This window comes from Squalius cephalus, assembly GCF_949319135.1.
Source record: "Squalius cephalus genome assembly, chromosome: 24".
In the NCBI taxonomy this organism is placed as follows: domain Eukaryota; kingdom Metazoa; phylum Chordata; class Actinopteri; order Cypriniformes; family Leuciscidae; genus Squalius; species Squalius cephalus.
This window is the reverse complement of record NC_137145.1, coordinates 9,684,015-9,698,451: the sequence shown is the minus strand read 5'-3', so window position 1 is coordinate 9,698,451 and position 14,437 is coordinate 9,684,015. Positions and strand designations below refer to the sequence as shown.

General features: G+C 39.2%; 1 protein-coding gene across 1 annotated transcript; it reads right to left on the bottom strand.

Moving 5' to 3' along the window:
• Positions 1-9,108: 9,108 nt before the first annotated feature.
• LOC307152147 (olfactory receptor 51E2-like) lies at positions 9,109-10,110 on the bottom strand (the record flags this gene model as incomplete). The annotated part of the gene is made up of 1 exon (XM_079860554.1): positions 9,109-10,110. One exon carries the CDS (start codon positions 10,108-10,110, stop codon positions 9,109-9,111), a length of 1,002 nt encoding a protein of 333 aa, XP_079716680.1.
• Positions 10,111-14,437: the final 4,327 nt, after the last annotated feature.

Below are 14,437 nucleotides of genomic sequence, written 5' to 3'. Positions count from 1 at the left end.
AATGTTGACATTACATTTATTAATTCCAAGAACTTTATTAATTCACCACATTATTAATTGCATTTATTTTATTCCAAATATAAATTTTTGTAACAAAAATGTTCAGGAATACACACATAATATACTAATTTTGCCATTGATGCTCCTAAAACCATTGTTTCATGCAGGAAATTCAAAGCCATGGCCATTGAGGCAGAGGTTAGCAGTGCCTCTTTGGTCCATAGAACGTAGTTTACGTAGGTTTGCGCATGCGCAGTCAGTTCTCCGGCTGTCTTGAATGATCAACATTGAGGCAGAGACCGAGCTTGCTTCATGTCACGTGACCCACTCGCTGTCGGGCTTGGCAACCGACGTCACTGCGCAGTGCATTCTGGGACGTAAACAAGAGTGCGCCGCCATTTTGTGAGGCCACATCGGGCGAGATTTAAAACAATCACTTACTACACGAAACAATGTTGAAAAGTCGATTAAAAGAACGAAATGTACTATACAGAGAAACTTCTACCTGACGCAAGAAAACGGTACATGGAAAAGATGTCATTGATCGGAAATATGGATCCGTATGAGGTGCCTGCAAGAGAATATACTCGAGACCCCGACGATTTACCTCCTCTGACATTTCCAGATATTTTTGTTTATTTAGTCTGTGGTGTGAGTGCTTATTCCGAGGCTCAGTTTCGTAATTATAAATCTATGGAAGCCCACGTTCAGTTCACAAATGGCTGGGTTCATGACTTGGAAGCCTACAAACCGCCGAGTTGTGAAAACACTGTTGTTCGTACAAAGGTGCGTATCATCTTGCTTACCTAGTTGTGATTAGTAAAACTCCTGACTACCTACTATAGTGTTTTGTCCTCTATAGAGGACATTATGTTTTAGCGATTTCTCTGAGACATTACATGTCCTGTACAGAGCACATTCAGGGCTTTTCAGAGATAAGTTACCAAATGATTGTATGTTTCACCATGACAACTGCGTGTCGGTGTGTGCGCGTAGCGCAGTTTGTAGGAGCGAATAAGCTGTTTTTGTACTTTAAAGCTGTACTGCTGACACAATGTTTTCTGACTGTAGCCTATTCAAATCCTGGTGCGCCGTCACCAGACCAATAGTGTGTGTGTGTGTGGCTGTCTGTGCGCGTTTGCGCATTTTGAAGGAGTGACTAGGCTGGTTGTCGGTTCGCTGACACCGCGCCGCCTCCCTCTCTTACTGTGTCCCGCACAAAATATTTGTTTGTTGTATAAGTCATAAGATAGATGTGTCCATTAATTTGATTATTAGATTTGATTGTGCATTAGCCTCACATATGACTGACTTTGCTGTATGCAGGCAGCGATGTGATGATGCCTGATTGAACTTGGGTTGCTGAATGAATATATGAACATATATGCCACATTGATAGGTCACAGCCTACCCATGACAAGATTTCACCGCACGTTACTGATGCACATATTCCTCGATCTTCCTTAAAGGCCCACTGACGTGCCTTGAAATGCGTAGCTTTGTATGATGCGTTGAGGTCATTTCCACTGAAACAGGAAGCTAAGGCGGGACATATGGAATGGCTCCTCCCACTTTTCAAATAGCCAATAGTGTTTAGTTTACTTCACAGACTGCAAGTCGTACTTGACAGCACCACGGAAGTAAATCCGAGCACTGGTGATACGTTGGATTCAACAGTAGAGGTGTGAATAAATTCTAGTCATTTCATTCAGAACCAATGTACAGTTGGGAATAAAAAAACGTAATAAAACTCGAGCAACCGAACACACATCTCCAACCAGTGGCGTAATTTTGTTTTAAAAAGTGCGTGGCACAGGTGTGTGGGGTGTGGGGAGAGGTTGCTATAGAATGCTAAGATATATGTACAATATATGTGTACAATAACAATTTTCAGAAAAAATTACATTACGATGTCCAGAAATCAATTTCAATAGTACATTGGGTTTAATTTGCAATTTAATGATATCTACTGTACTGATACAGTGGGGAGAACAAGTATTTGATACACTGCCGATTTTGCAGGTTTTCCCACTTACAAAGCATGTAGAAGTCTGTAATTTTTATCATCGGTACTCTTCATCTGTGAGTGACGGAATCTAAAACAAAAATCCAGAAAATCACATTGTATGATTTTTAAGTAATTAATTTGCATTTTATTGCATGACATAAGTATTTGATACATCAGAAAAGCAGAACTGAATATTTGGTACAGAAACCTTCGTTTGCAATTACAGAGATCATACGTTTCCTGTAGTTCTTGACCAGGTTTGCACACATTGCAGCAGGGATTTTGGCCCACTCCTCCATACAGACCTTCTCCAGATCCTTCAGGTTTCGGTGCTGTCGCTGGGCAATATGGACTTTCAGCTCCCTCCAAAGATTTTCTATTGGGTTCAGGTCTGGAGACTGGCTAGGCCACTCCAGGACCTTGATATGCCTCTTACGGAGCCACTCCTTAGTTGCCCTGGCTGTGTGTTTCGGGTTGTTGTCATGCTGGAAGACCCAGCCACGAGTCACGACCCATCTTCAATGTTCTTACTGAGGGAAGGAGGTTGTTGGCCAAGATCTTGTGATACATGGCCCCATCCATCCTCCCCTCAATACGGTGCAGTCGTCCTGTCCCCTTTGCAGAAAAGCATCCCCAAAGAATGATGTTTCCACCTCCATGCTTCATGGTTGGGATGGTGTTCTTGGGGTTGTACTCATCCTTCTTCTTCCTCCAAACACAGCGAGTGGAGTTTAGACCAAAAAGCTCTATTTTTGTCTCATCAGACCACATGACCTTCTCCCATTCCTCCTCTGGATCATCCAGATGGTCATTGGCAAACTTCAGACGGGCCTGGACATGCGCTGGCTTGAGCAGGGGGACCTTGCATGCGCTGCAGGATTTTAATCCATGACGGCGTGGTGTGTTAATAATGGTTTTCTTTTGAGACTGTGGTCTCAGCTCTCTTCAGGTCATTGACCAGGTCCTGCCGTGTAGTTCTGGGCTGATCCCTCACCTTCCTCATGACCATTGATGCCCCACGAGGTGAGATCTTGCATGGTGCCCCAGACCAAGGGAGATTGGCCATCATCTTGAACTTCTTCCATTTTCTAATAATTGTGCCAACAGTTATTGCCTTCTCACCAAGCTGCTTGCCTATTGTCCTGAAGCCCATCCCAGCCTTGTGCAGGTCTACAATTTTATCTCTGATGTCCTTACACAGCTCTCTGGTCTTGGCCATTGTGGAGAGGTTGGAGTCTGTTTGATTGAGTGTGTGGACAAGTGTCTTTTATACAGGTAACAAGTTCAAACAGGTGCAGTTAATACAGGTAATGAGTGGAGAACAGGAGGGCTTCTTAAAGAAAAACTAACAGGTCTGTGAGAGCCGAAATTCTTACTGGTTGGTAGGTGATCAAATACCGTAAAACTTCAAATAATAGCCCAGGCTTTTATTTTCCCAAATCGCCGAACTGCACCGGCTTGTATTTGAGACAGGCGTCTATATGAGACAGGCCTTTAATTTAGTGTGTGTTGAGACTTCACCCTGTGCTGCAATATACATTTAGTTTTACATTCATTTACAGAAATCAGCTGGTTGAATGGAAACTGCTGATGTTATCGGATTTTCAGGTGATATTCTAAAATCATTCAGTAAACGGACGCTCTGAGGTAAAGTGAATTCAGACTGCAGACTTAGCAACGATTGTATTTGTACAGTACAATCATATAGTACAGAAATGATCTTAATTCCATAATGTCCTTAAACATAACTATATTGCTGGCCATAAAATGACAAAGTGCGCGTCCGGTGCGGTGTGCGATACCTCGAGTGGTCATGAACGCGACGCGGCGCTTCTCGTCCGGTGTGCGATACCTCGGGTTGTCATGGACACGACGCGGCGCTTCTCGTCCGGTGCGATACCTCGAGTCGAATAGTCATAGACGCGGCGCGGCACAGCGCTTCTCGTCCGGTGTGCGATACCTCGAGTTGTCATGGACGCGACGCGGCGCTTCTAGTCCGGTGTACCTCGAGTTGTCATAGACGCGATGCAGCGCTAACTCTCTCTGCCTGCCTTGCTTGCGCTTACAGCTCCCGCCCAGATGCGCAGGGCTCTCTTGCGTGCGCAATCTGCACCATAGAACTGGCTTAACCCGACGATCTGACGGGTTTTAGAAGATTAAATACAACCCGAAACTAAAAAACAGACCGGGCCTCTATTAGAGTCCGGCCTTTATTTATCCAAACCTGTATCCACACCAGGCGTGTAAAAGAGACAGGCGTCTATTTGGGACTCGGCTATTATTTGAAGTTTTACGGTACTTATGTCATGCAATAAAATGCAAATTAATTATTTAAAAATCATACAATGTGATTTTCTGGATTTTTGTTTTAGATTCTGTCTCTCACAGTTGAAGTGTATATGATTAAATTTACAGACTTCTACATGCTTTGTAGGAAAACCTGCAAAATTGGCAGTGTATCAAATACTTGTTCTCCCCACTGTATATGTTAGTGCCGAGAATTTTCGTGTGAATAAATTCATAGATCAGCAATAGTAACTTGTGTGCTTTCATGGGCTAATATTTTTGCCAAGCGTGTCAGAGTTTCTGGGTTCTAATCCGCACATCAAACCGAATATGTTTATCAGTGTTTGTATATCAAGCAGGGACAAGTTTGTGTGCATTTTGTTTTGTGATTTCACAGGAACGAATGAGTCTCAGCAATGGCAATACATTGAAGCGCGCGTCTGAGTGAAGACTGTGCACGAGCCCAAGAGTATCCTACACAAGAGACTGTATCCATGCCACTGATAGCCGCCGCAACGAGCTCAGCAGCTTGATTAAAAAAAAAACATTTCAGCGCTAGAACGACTCTTATTTGACAAACGAACGAAATGAATGCCCTGCTAGTTAACTGGAGAGATTTTTTTTTTGTTGTAAACTGTACATCCATGCCGCAAGTTGTTTCAAATAGTGGTCAGGAGAATATCGACCCTGGCAAAAACACATATTGCTCCGCAACGTGTCGCTTTGACCAGGTGGTATTTATAGCATGGGGGCGGGACGCTTTACATTCTAGAGAGCATTTGATTGGACAGAAGATGTGATGAGAAGCTGAAGTCCGCGGTGACGTCATAAAAATCCATGATCCATTTTAGCAGAAGTGAGGGACTGTAAGTTTTGAATGCTTAGATCTCATAAATGCGAATTTTGTCATTGGTTTGGGAACACATCAGGGGGCTGTTCCATAAACCAAGATTAGAGTATAAGCCAGGCTTATTTCGGTTAGTCAGGCTTATTTTTGGTAGATTCGGTTTCATAAAGCAAACTTAAAATAGTTCGAACTCAGTTACCCTGGCAACTTATGCTGGGAAACTAGCCTGGTCCAGGGCAGGCTAACTGTCAGGCTTAGCCTCAGTTGTTACACAGATCCTCTAACACTGACCAATAGGAACACAATGATATTACCACTGACACTCTCTCATACCATTATTGGACTTTATTAACCACTATTAGTCCAAAAATAAATACACAGTATACAGAAAACCAACTTAAATAAGGCTACAATGATAAATTAGACAATATAGACCTATATATATATAGATAGATAGATAGGCCTAAATACAATATATATACTACAGGTTTTTTTACTGGCTGAATGTTTTGTGCCCAAGATTTAATTAGATTGTTTTAAAGATTTATGAATACATTTCTCTCTGGTTTTGTTTGGCAGCTGTAGTACATATTTATGATTATTAGAAGAACATTAGAACACAATCTGAAAAAAGCTTTGTAAAGCAGAAGTTAAAATCACAAAATTAAAAATAAATAATTACAAAAGCAGAGTATAAATTTTAACTGGTAAGATGAATCTGAGCTTAGTAATTGACAGTATATTAGCCTACATTTGATTTACCCCATTACAGTCCCTTTACAGTTATTGCTATCATAAAAATACACTTGTAGGTTTAAAATTCTAAATAAGGCACATCTAATGTCCAAATAACAAATATTTTAGTATATATATATATATAAATAAATAATGTACTTTATTATGTCTTTCAATTCAAACACATTTAACACAATTATACAAATTGACAGTTCCTTTAAAGACATCATATTTTCCCCCAATAAATATTCCTTATTTTTCCTTCTACTTTTTTTCTTTTGTGATAATACCCACCAACACATAGCCTAAAAACACACATGATTAGAACAATAACCAAAAAGTACATAGACACTTTTACATATGATTTAAGGGGGAAAAGACAAAAAACAATAAATAAATAGTAATAAAAATGTAACATTAACATATTTATATCAAACTCTTATAATGACACATAATTCCTAATAGTTATTCAAGTAATATTATTTGAATATCAAATATTCAATATTAAATAAGTATATAAATAAAATAACAAATAACTAGAAATAAAAGGGAGGGAGGGTTATATAAAAATGTAGTTAATGTAGGCTAATATATATTCCTTTATTTTATGGAATATTCTTTGATTTTAGAGTTGCACATATCTTTTCAAAATGTATACATTTGCTCTTAATTTAATGTTATCCTCTCCATAATGTACTTTAGAAACTAAATCTACTCATTTAAAACTGGGGATTCTTGCTTTCTCCAAAAAAATATTGCATTAAAAGCTGTAATTCTCAGCATTCTAAATAAGTATACATCATCTTTATTAAGTAGCATAGGTCCTATACCCAAAACTATATTTTGTATCTTTATATATTTAGTTTCTTAAAAAAAATCTTCCCTGAATTATATAGGCTACTTCACTGAAGTACTTCTGTTCGCTAGAAGTTCACTGCAACTTATCCAACATCCTAAAGATAAATTATTATAATTAGAAGATATTTCTAGTGTTATAAAATATCGCATATTAATTTTCCAAGCAAAATGTATATTTTAGTCAGAATTATTGCGCTCCTATTTGGCGCGCATGCGCGCAGCAGCGCTCGTTCAATATGAAAATTAGCAGCAAAAGGGATACATTTGCATGACTTTCGAACATTTACAGATGGAGAATATAACTGTAAAATGTCAGTTTTGAACTAAGGGGGGGGGGGGGGGGGGACATGTCACAAACGCATAAAACAGCACAAAATATACGCTGTTTGATGGTGGATCGATTTGATCCACGATCGACCTCTAGGGCTGCTTAAGAAACGCGTGCACACGCAATTATCTAGACCAGTGGTTCCCAATCCTGGTCCTGCGGACCCACAGCTCTGCACAGTTTGTATGTCTCCCTGATTTAACACACCTGATTCAGATCATCATCTCGTTAGGAAAGAGCTCTATGAACTGAACTGGGTGTGTCAGATAAAGGAGACATACAAAATGTGCAGAGCTGTGGGTCCCCAGGACCAGGATTGGGAACCACTGATCTAGACTAGATAAACCTGGATCAAATTAGTGAGATTGCGTGAGCTTCAATTACCTTTTATGGAACCACTTTAGCCCCAACTCATTTGTTAGGCTCATTCAAGTCCGGTTTTGGAGTTTAATTTATGGAACAGCCCCCAGATTATTAATAACATTAATCCTAACATATTCATACTAAAAGCTAAAAAATAACTTATATTTTGATTTCAGGGGGCCTTTAACTTGAAATATGGTGAATTGGAAAGCCCGAGACTCAAAGCTCCCACTGAGTCCATCTTTTGATTTGGTCTGGTTTTCTGTCACGAAACAGAAGAAAGCAATACACAGGTAATATCCAAACAAGAGGTTTATTGTAGATATGTCAAGTCACCTTTATTTATATAGCACTTTTTACGATACATATTGTTTCAAAGCAGCTTTACAGTGATAACAGGAAAATAATGTAACAAGTTTGTTTCTAGATGAAAATAACATCATAGTCCAGCTTAAGTGAATTCAGTGATGGTTAATTTTTGTTGTAAAAAAGTTTCTCATTTATACATCTAGCCGCTCTGGAGAAAACCGTGATGTCATTGTCCAGCTCAGTTCTCATATAATGGTATCAATACAGGAAGATCAATAATATTGTTGAATATTAAATGTCCCCAACTAAGCAAGCCAAAAGCCAAAGGCAACAAAGACTAAAAAGGTGACAGTGGCAAGGAACCAAAACTCCATCAGGTGACAGAATGGAGAAGAAAACGTTGGGAGAAACCAGGTTCAGTCGGGGGGCCAGTTCTCTTCTGGCCAACAAACGAACAGTGTATGATTATGATTCAGGCAACATTACAGGTCAGAAGTCAGACTGGATCAGAACATTTAGAATATTTATGCAGTTCCATCTGGTTGAAGGTCGGAGTCATCACGCCGGTATGGTGGCTGGTTTGAGGATCAGTTCTGATGGCTGTGTCGTGTCAATGAGGCCTTCACAGGAGAGAGTCTAGTTGGCACAGTCTATGCAGAGAACAAGCAACATGAATAGGTGAGTAACTGAGTGAAAGGATAAGTTGCCTGATGACAGCAGTGAATAACAGTTCTTATCTGTTTCAGATGGGGATAACAGAAGACTGAAGATTAGCTGAGTGGATCACAGCGCTAGGTAGTTCATGTTAGGAACAACAAGACCAGACAAGGCCTGTGTGTGTGGTGCTAGCTTTATAGAGAGGGCACCCTATAGATGAGGGTAAATCACAGACAGGTGTGGTGATTGTGGAGTGTCAGCAGGTGTGAGCCAGGAGGGATTCTGGGAAACAGTGTGCTAAGGTGGCTGGACTGGTGAACGGAGATCGTGACAATATAGGCCTCCTCTCGTGTTGATTGGATAGGCAATTTGAATGTGTTCCTCCCAAAATTTGTTATTTAAACATCATTAAATGTAATGGAAATGTTTCTTTTAACTTACTGCTAACATAAAATTCATTACATTCTAGAGAGAATAATGCTCTAACATTTCTTTTTAGAATCTTGACTAAAATTATTTCTATATTGTTTTGAAAAAAGAAAGGAATCACAAAGCAGCTTTATAGGTTTTATCCCAGAGGTTTTACACATGCTGAATTTGGCCTGTTTACAATACAAAATCTGTTAGAACATCAAATATGGAAAATCAGTGAATTTTGTTATATTAAATATATGTTGAATGATCACAGCTGATGCATTGAGAGTAAATCTGCTATTATTACTTTTTATTTATATTACATTTCATGTTTTTTTCTGTAGTTGTATTCACTGTGCTTCGTTTGTACAGTTCTTTTATGGATTGCATGACCTCTTCTGTCTTTAGAGTGTATATGATGGGATTCAGCATAGATGGTATTATCTGTCTCAAGGAATTGTTAATTATCCGGGTGTTTGGCTCGATAGATGTTGTTAAGGCTGCAATATTATTGCTTATAAGTGGTATATAACCGATTGCCACCAACATGAGATGTGATGTGCAGGTTTTCATGGCTTTGAGCCGTTCAGCACCATGAGCAATCTTAATCAAAGCCAGAGCAATGCAGAAATATGAAATAATTATCAGTATCAGTGGTGTGCACATTAGGAGACCAAAGCTAATTTTTCCCATCATTAAATTTATAGAATTATCATTACAAGCTAATTTATAGATAAGGCCTTGATCACAAAAATGACTATCGATCACATTAGATCCACAAAAAGAGAGTCTATTCACCAAACCTACAAGTACAGAAAAATATGTCACAGAAAAAATCCAAATAACACCTATGATCAGAAACATGGCTGTTTTAGTAATAATAGCATGATACCGTAGAGGAAAACAAATAGCAACCAGTCTGTCATAAGCCAAGACAAGTAGAGTCAAAGACTGCAGATTCATGAAATGATACACAAAAAACATATTTGCCAAACACGCTTCATATGAAATGTCCTGGTGCTCGAATAAAAATGTGTCAATAAGTTTTGGAATCAAAGCCGAGCTTCCACACAGATCAGAAAGGGCCAGATGGAAAACAACAATGTATTTGGCTGTGTGAAGTCTGCGGGCCAAATAAATCATCCACATGATAAATGAATTCCCTAAAACAGTCACAACATACACCAAAGACAAGAACACATAGTAGTATTTCACATGTGGAACATTAGAAAAGCCTTTGATGAAAAATGTTGCAGGACGAACAAAGGTGACATTTGCAGAGGAGTTTGACTGAATGGAGCTCATGATAGCTGTTGTCTGTATTTTTGTGACCTGTAATGAAGAACTGTGATAAAAATGCACACAATAACAGAGAATATTCAAATAATGATTTCATTTCCAGTCAAAGTGCATTAATTAAAAAAAAATGTGGATGTTCTTTGATTCATGTTTAACAAATAATAAAACAGTTGTAGTAAATGCTTTAGAGATAAAAGAGAAGAAACATTTCATAATCTACCTTCTATTCAGCTGCCAAAATGTTATTATTCTACCAGTAATCAGACATATTTATAATAGATCATTGTTTTTATCTTGGGGATTTAGCTGATGGAGCAATGCTTCTCCCTGTAGACTTGAGCAAGAAGGGGTAGGAGTAAATCAATGCAAGCATGTGAACTGTGTCACAGTCTAGAAAATACCTTTATTTTCAAGTGTCAATGTATTTGTGTGTGGGATGGGTTAGCAAGAAATATTTAATCAAAATAACTTTTAAGTTAACATAATTTTGCTACTTTCCTTGTCGCTTAGTTTGAACATGCTCGCTCAGTCAGCAAAGTTGCCTCTAATGTGAGCACCTCTCAAGGTATTTAAACTGCAGTACATCTCAGGAAACATTTTGGTAATGGGCATCTTTGAAGAGTTTAATAAACTTCTCCTGTTGTTGACCACTTAGGGTTGTGTACTTTTTCCACAGTGCATCACTGAGGGACTTTCTCTGTGCATGTTACACACCTAGATAATTCATAGGTCTAATCAAATTTGTTGTTGATTATTTTCATAAACATATTTTATTGTTTTTATCAATTAGTTATTGCAGCGCTAAAATACTGTTATGTTGCCATGGTATTTCATTGTGTTGTTTACTGTGTGGGTTTATATATGTGAACAAAATGTTTATCAAAATGTGAACTGTGTGATGGGTTTATGTAGTTGTTTGTTTTAGCTACTGATTCTATTACTTATGCTAAATGAACAAATTCTGATATAATGATTTATTTCACTGAAGCATATGCATCCAGCACATTACATTGTCTGGGATCACTTTCAGTAAAAGATTTGATTACTAAAAGTCACTGGTCACAGATTGTCTGTTGGCCATCAGAACTCAAACAAATGCATGCTAATGATTCACTGAAGTCAACAATTCATTCAGGAGTTTAAAGATGTAAATTCACTGTAGAATATTTTTTTCTTACTTTGTATTTTTGTCTTGTTTTCCATTACAAATATATAAACATTTTATATACAATATATATACAAAATTACATAGGAAGTCATAGGAATAACATAGGAAAAAAAAAAAAAATTAATTATTTTTTTATTTATTTATTTTAAAAATTCATCACAATCAAGTACGGTTTATGGTTAAAATGAGAAAAAATGTCTGTATGAGGTAAAACAAAAACATTTTTTACTTGTTTCCCCATTGAATTGTTTATTTTTCTTACCACATTGTCAGATATTTGTTTCTTGTTTTAAGCAAACAAACATGATGCAGTAGCTTTGCTGAAACAAAAGCTTTTTCCCACTGGTTTTCTTGGGAACAATCTTTCTTGGAACTTCATTTCGGCTGGAGGGACAGTCTCGATCGCACCCTTCGCCAGTAGGGTGGTGACCTCCGCTCTCATGACAGGGGCATTGCCACCGACCATAGTGAAGCGGACTCCCCTGAAGCGGGGAGGAGACCGCGCGAACTGAATCGCGTAGCCTAGCATGATGGTTCTTGTGACCCAGCGGGACAGTCTGGGAAGCTCTAACCAGGCTCCCAGGAACTGTACCAGCCGGTCATGCGAACCACAGACGTCCCCTCGGTGGTGCAGCGAGGCGGAATGCCCGGCCCGGATGTGGGTGGCATAGTGGTCTGGTGTGGGGGCACGGTCATTAGCCGCGTCCTGACAGAGAAGACCAGGTAAGGACCAGCGTTCTGCGGGGGTCTGCTCTGCCAGGGGTCTGGCGACAGAGGGGGACGAGAGCGGCGTGGCCCGTGGGTGGCGCACACTGTCATCCAAGAACTCTGTGACAGAGGGGGACGATAGTGGCGGGACCCGTGGGCGGCGCGCACTATCATCCGAGAACTCTGTGCTCAGGGTTGGGGGTGCCAGTTCTTTCTTTAACCACATTAGGGTGCTGAATACAGCAGCAACCATTTCTGGGATATTTTGGCTTAATTTTTCTACAGTGGAAGGAAGTGGTGACACATCGTCAATCTTTTATTACAGTCTATGGTTTATAGATTTATGTTATTATATGGCAAAATATATGTGTACCATGTATAGGCTATACTGTATTCTGGGGTTATGTAGGCTAGTTGCTTTTTGTAGTTATTGATTGTATTACTTTTGTTAAATTATAAAAAATATAATATAATAATTGTTAAAGGTGCTCTAAGTGATGTCACGCGTTTTTTAGGCCAAAACATTTTTTGTCACACACAGCAAACATCTCCTCACTATCCACTAGCTGCCTGTCCCTTGAACACACTGTAAAAAAACGCGGTCTCTGTAGACACCACAGGCTCCACAAACAGCAACAAAAACAAACTGGGCTCACCCGCACCACGAAACACAACAAAAAGTGTTCCAGCCAATCACTAGTAAGAAGTATTTGAGGGTGGGGTTTGGGGGGTTAGTGCGCGTACACATGAAGTGGGTGTGTGGAGGAGAGAGAAGCAGGAAGAGGGAAGTTTGAATTATGGCCGACACATGACCAAAGAGACGACGTTCCGATGAACAAATTGCAAAGAAGAGGGACAAGGATAAGGAACGCGCGAAGTCCCGAATTTACATCGGAAAAATCTTCGAAAGGTGGCGAGAACTCCGCCGGCTGAAGGGATTCCAATCCGACATTCAGTTGCTCTGTTTTTGCAGAAATGAAAGCTTTAGCATAAGTTCTGTCGGGAAGACTCAACTACATCACCTATTGCCTTCACTTCTATCCAATCATATTTGTATGCTCACTGCATAAAAGCTCGGTACTTACACATGTTTGAGTTCGCAGATACTGAAGCGACGATTACCCCCATCCTCCCCACCACCACTAGGATGATCCTGTCCATACCTCCCGGGGGGGTCGGCTGCGCCCCTGCCTTCGTCTTCAGGCAGGAATTGCAGATCCGATACCCTCGGATTATGCACTACGGACGGGGCCTACGCCAAATGACTTTGTATATTATCAGCTTGCTGAGCTGTCAATAAATGTACGGTTTATTGAAATAATTCTCCCGAGTCTTTCTGTTAGAACTGGTTGGTAAATCCATTTTTTCTTTCTAAATTGATGTTCATGTTCGCCAAACCAACACAAGGATGTAATTAGCTAGAACTATGCAGTCAGCATTAACTTTGGTGAATACAACATGTTTCTAGCAGCTAGCGATCAATCTCTATTGTAAGTGATCAAGCAAATTCACAGTAGGGCGACAATTTATGCGAATGATTGTTTTCACCCACTGTTTGTTATGAATTTGAATGTTCATTTATAGGCTATTGACAACTTTGACTAAATTTGTTTACGACGCCGCCATTGTTTATGCTCACTGGGAAACGCGAAGCTAACATGCTATTATTGCGTCCTTGTATGGGAGCTATAGTTATAACCTCAGGTGGCGAAACGATTTTAAGATAATATTTCTCTTTTTCTGCATTCTGTTCTGCAATATATAAAAGCATTTATCTAACTTGGCGACATTACACATTGAATGAAGTATCAGTAAAACTTAATTTTGTTTGTAGTGACTACTTTGACTTTCCTTTATGTCGGAAGGGTGGGGAGGAGGTAGGAGACGGGATGAGAAGGAGGGAGGGTCTAGCTAGCCTCCATTTTGTTTGACAACAATTCGAACGTCAACAAGAAGTAACGTCTCCCGGGATCGCTTAGAGCACCTTTAACTGAAATGCTCGCATTACAACGTCTGGAATCACTCTCAACAAAAAAAGTTGTTCCCTTGGATATTTAATTCTGAAACTGTCTGTGAAGTTGATTGTGACCCGCAAAACAAATACAAGCTAATGATTCATTCAAGACATCAATATATTCCTGAATGTGAACATGTATGTTCATAAGGATAAAAAACATGATGCAGAAGCATTTCTAAAACATTTGTAACATTTAAAGCAAATGCAATGAAAAAAGTGTTATTTTGACTTATTGTTAAGCTTAAATCACTGTATGAAAATGTGAATAATATTTTCAAGGCTTTATTATTAGATTCTTTACTGAAATTATTTGTATACTGTTTTGTTCAAAGAAAGCAATCAAAAAGCAGCTTTACCAGGTTTCAGTCAAGAGGTATTAAACATATTTACAACACAGTTTCTACAACATTCAAAATCAATCACCATTGTTAAATTAGATA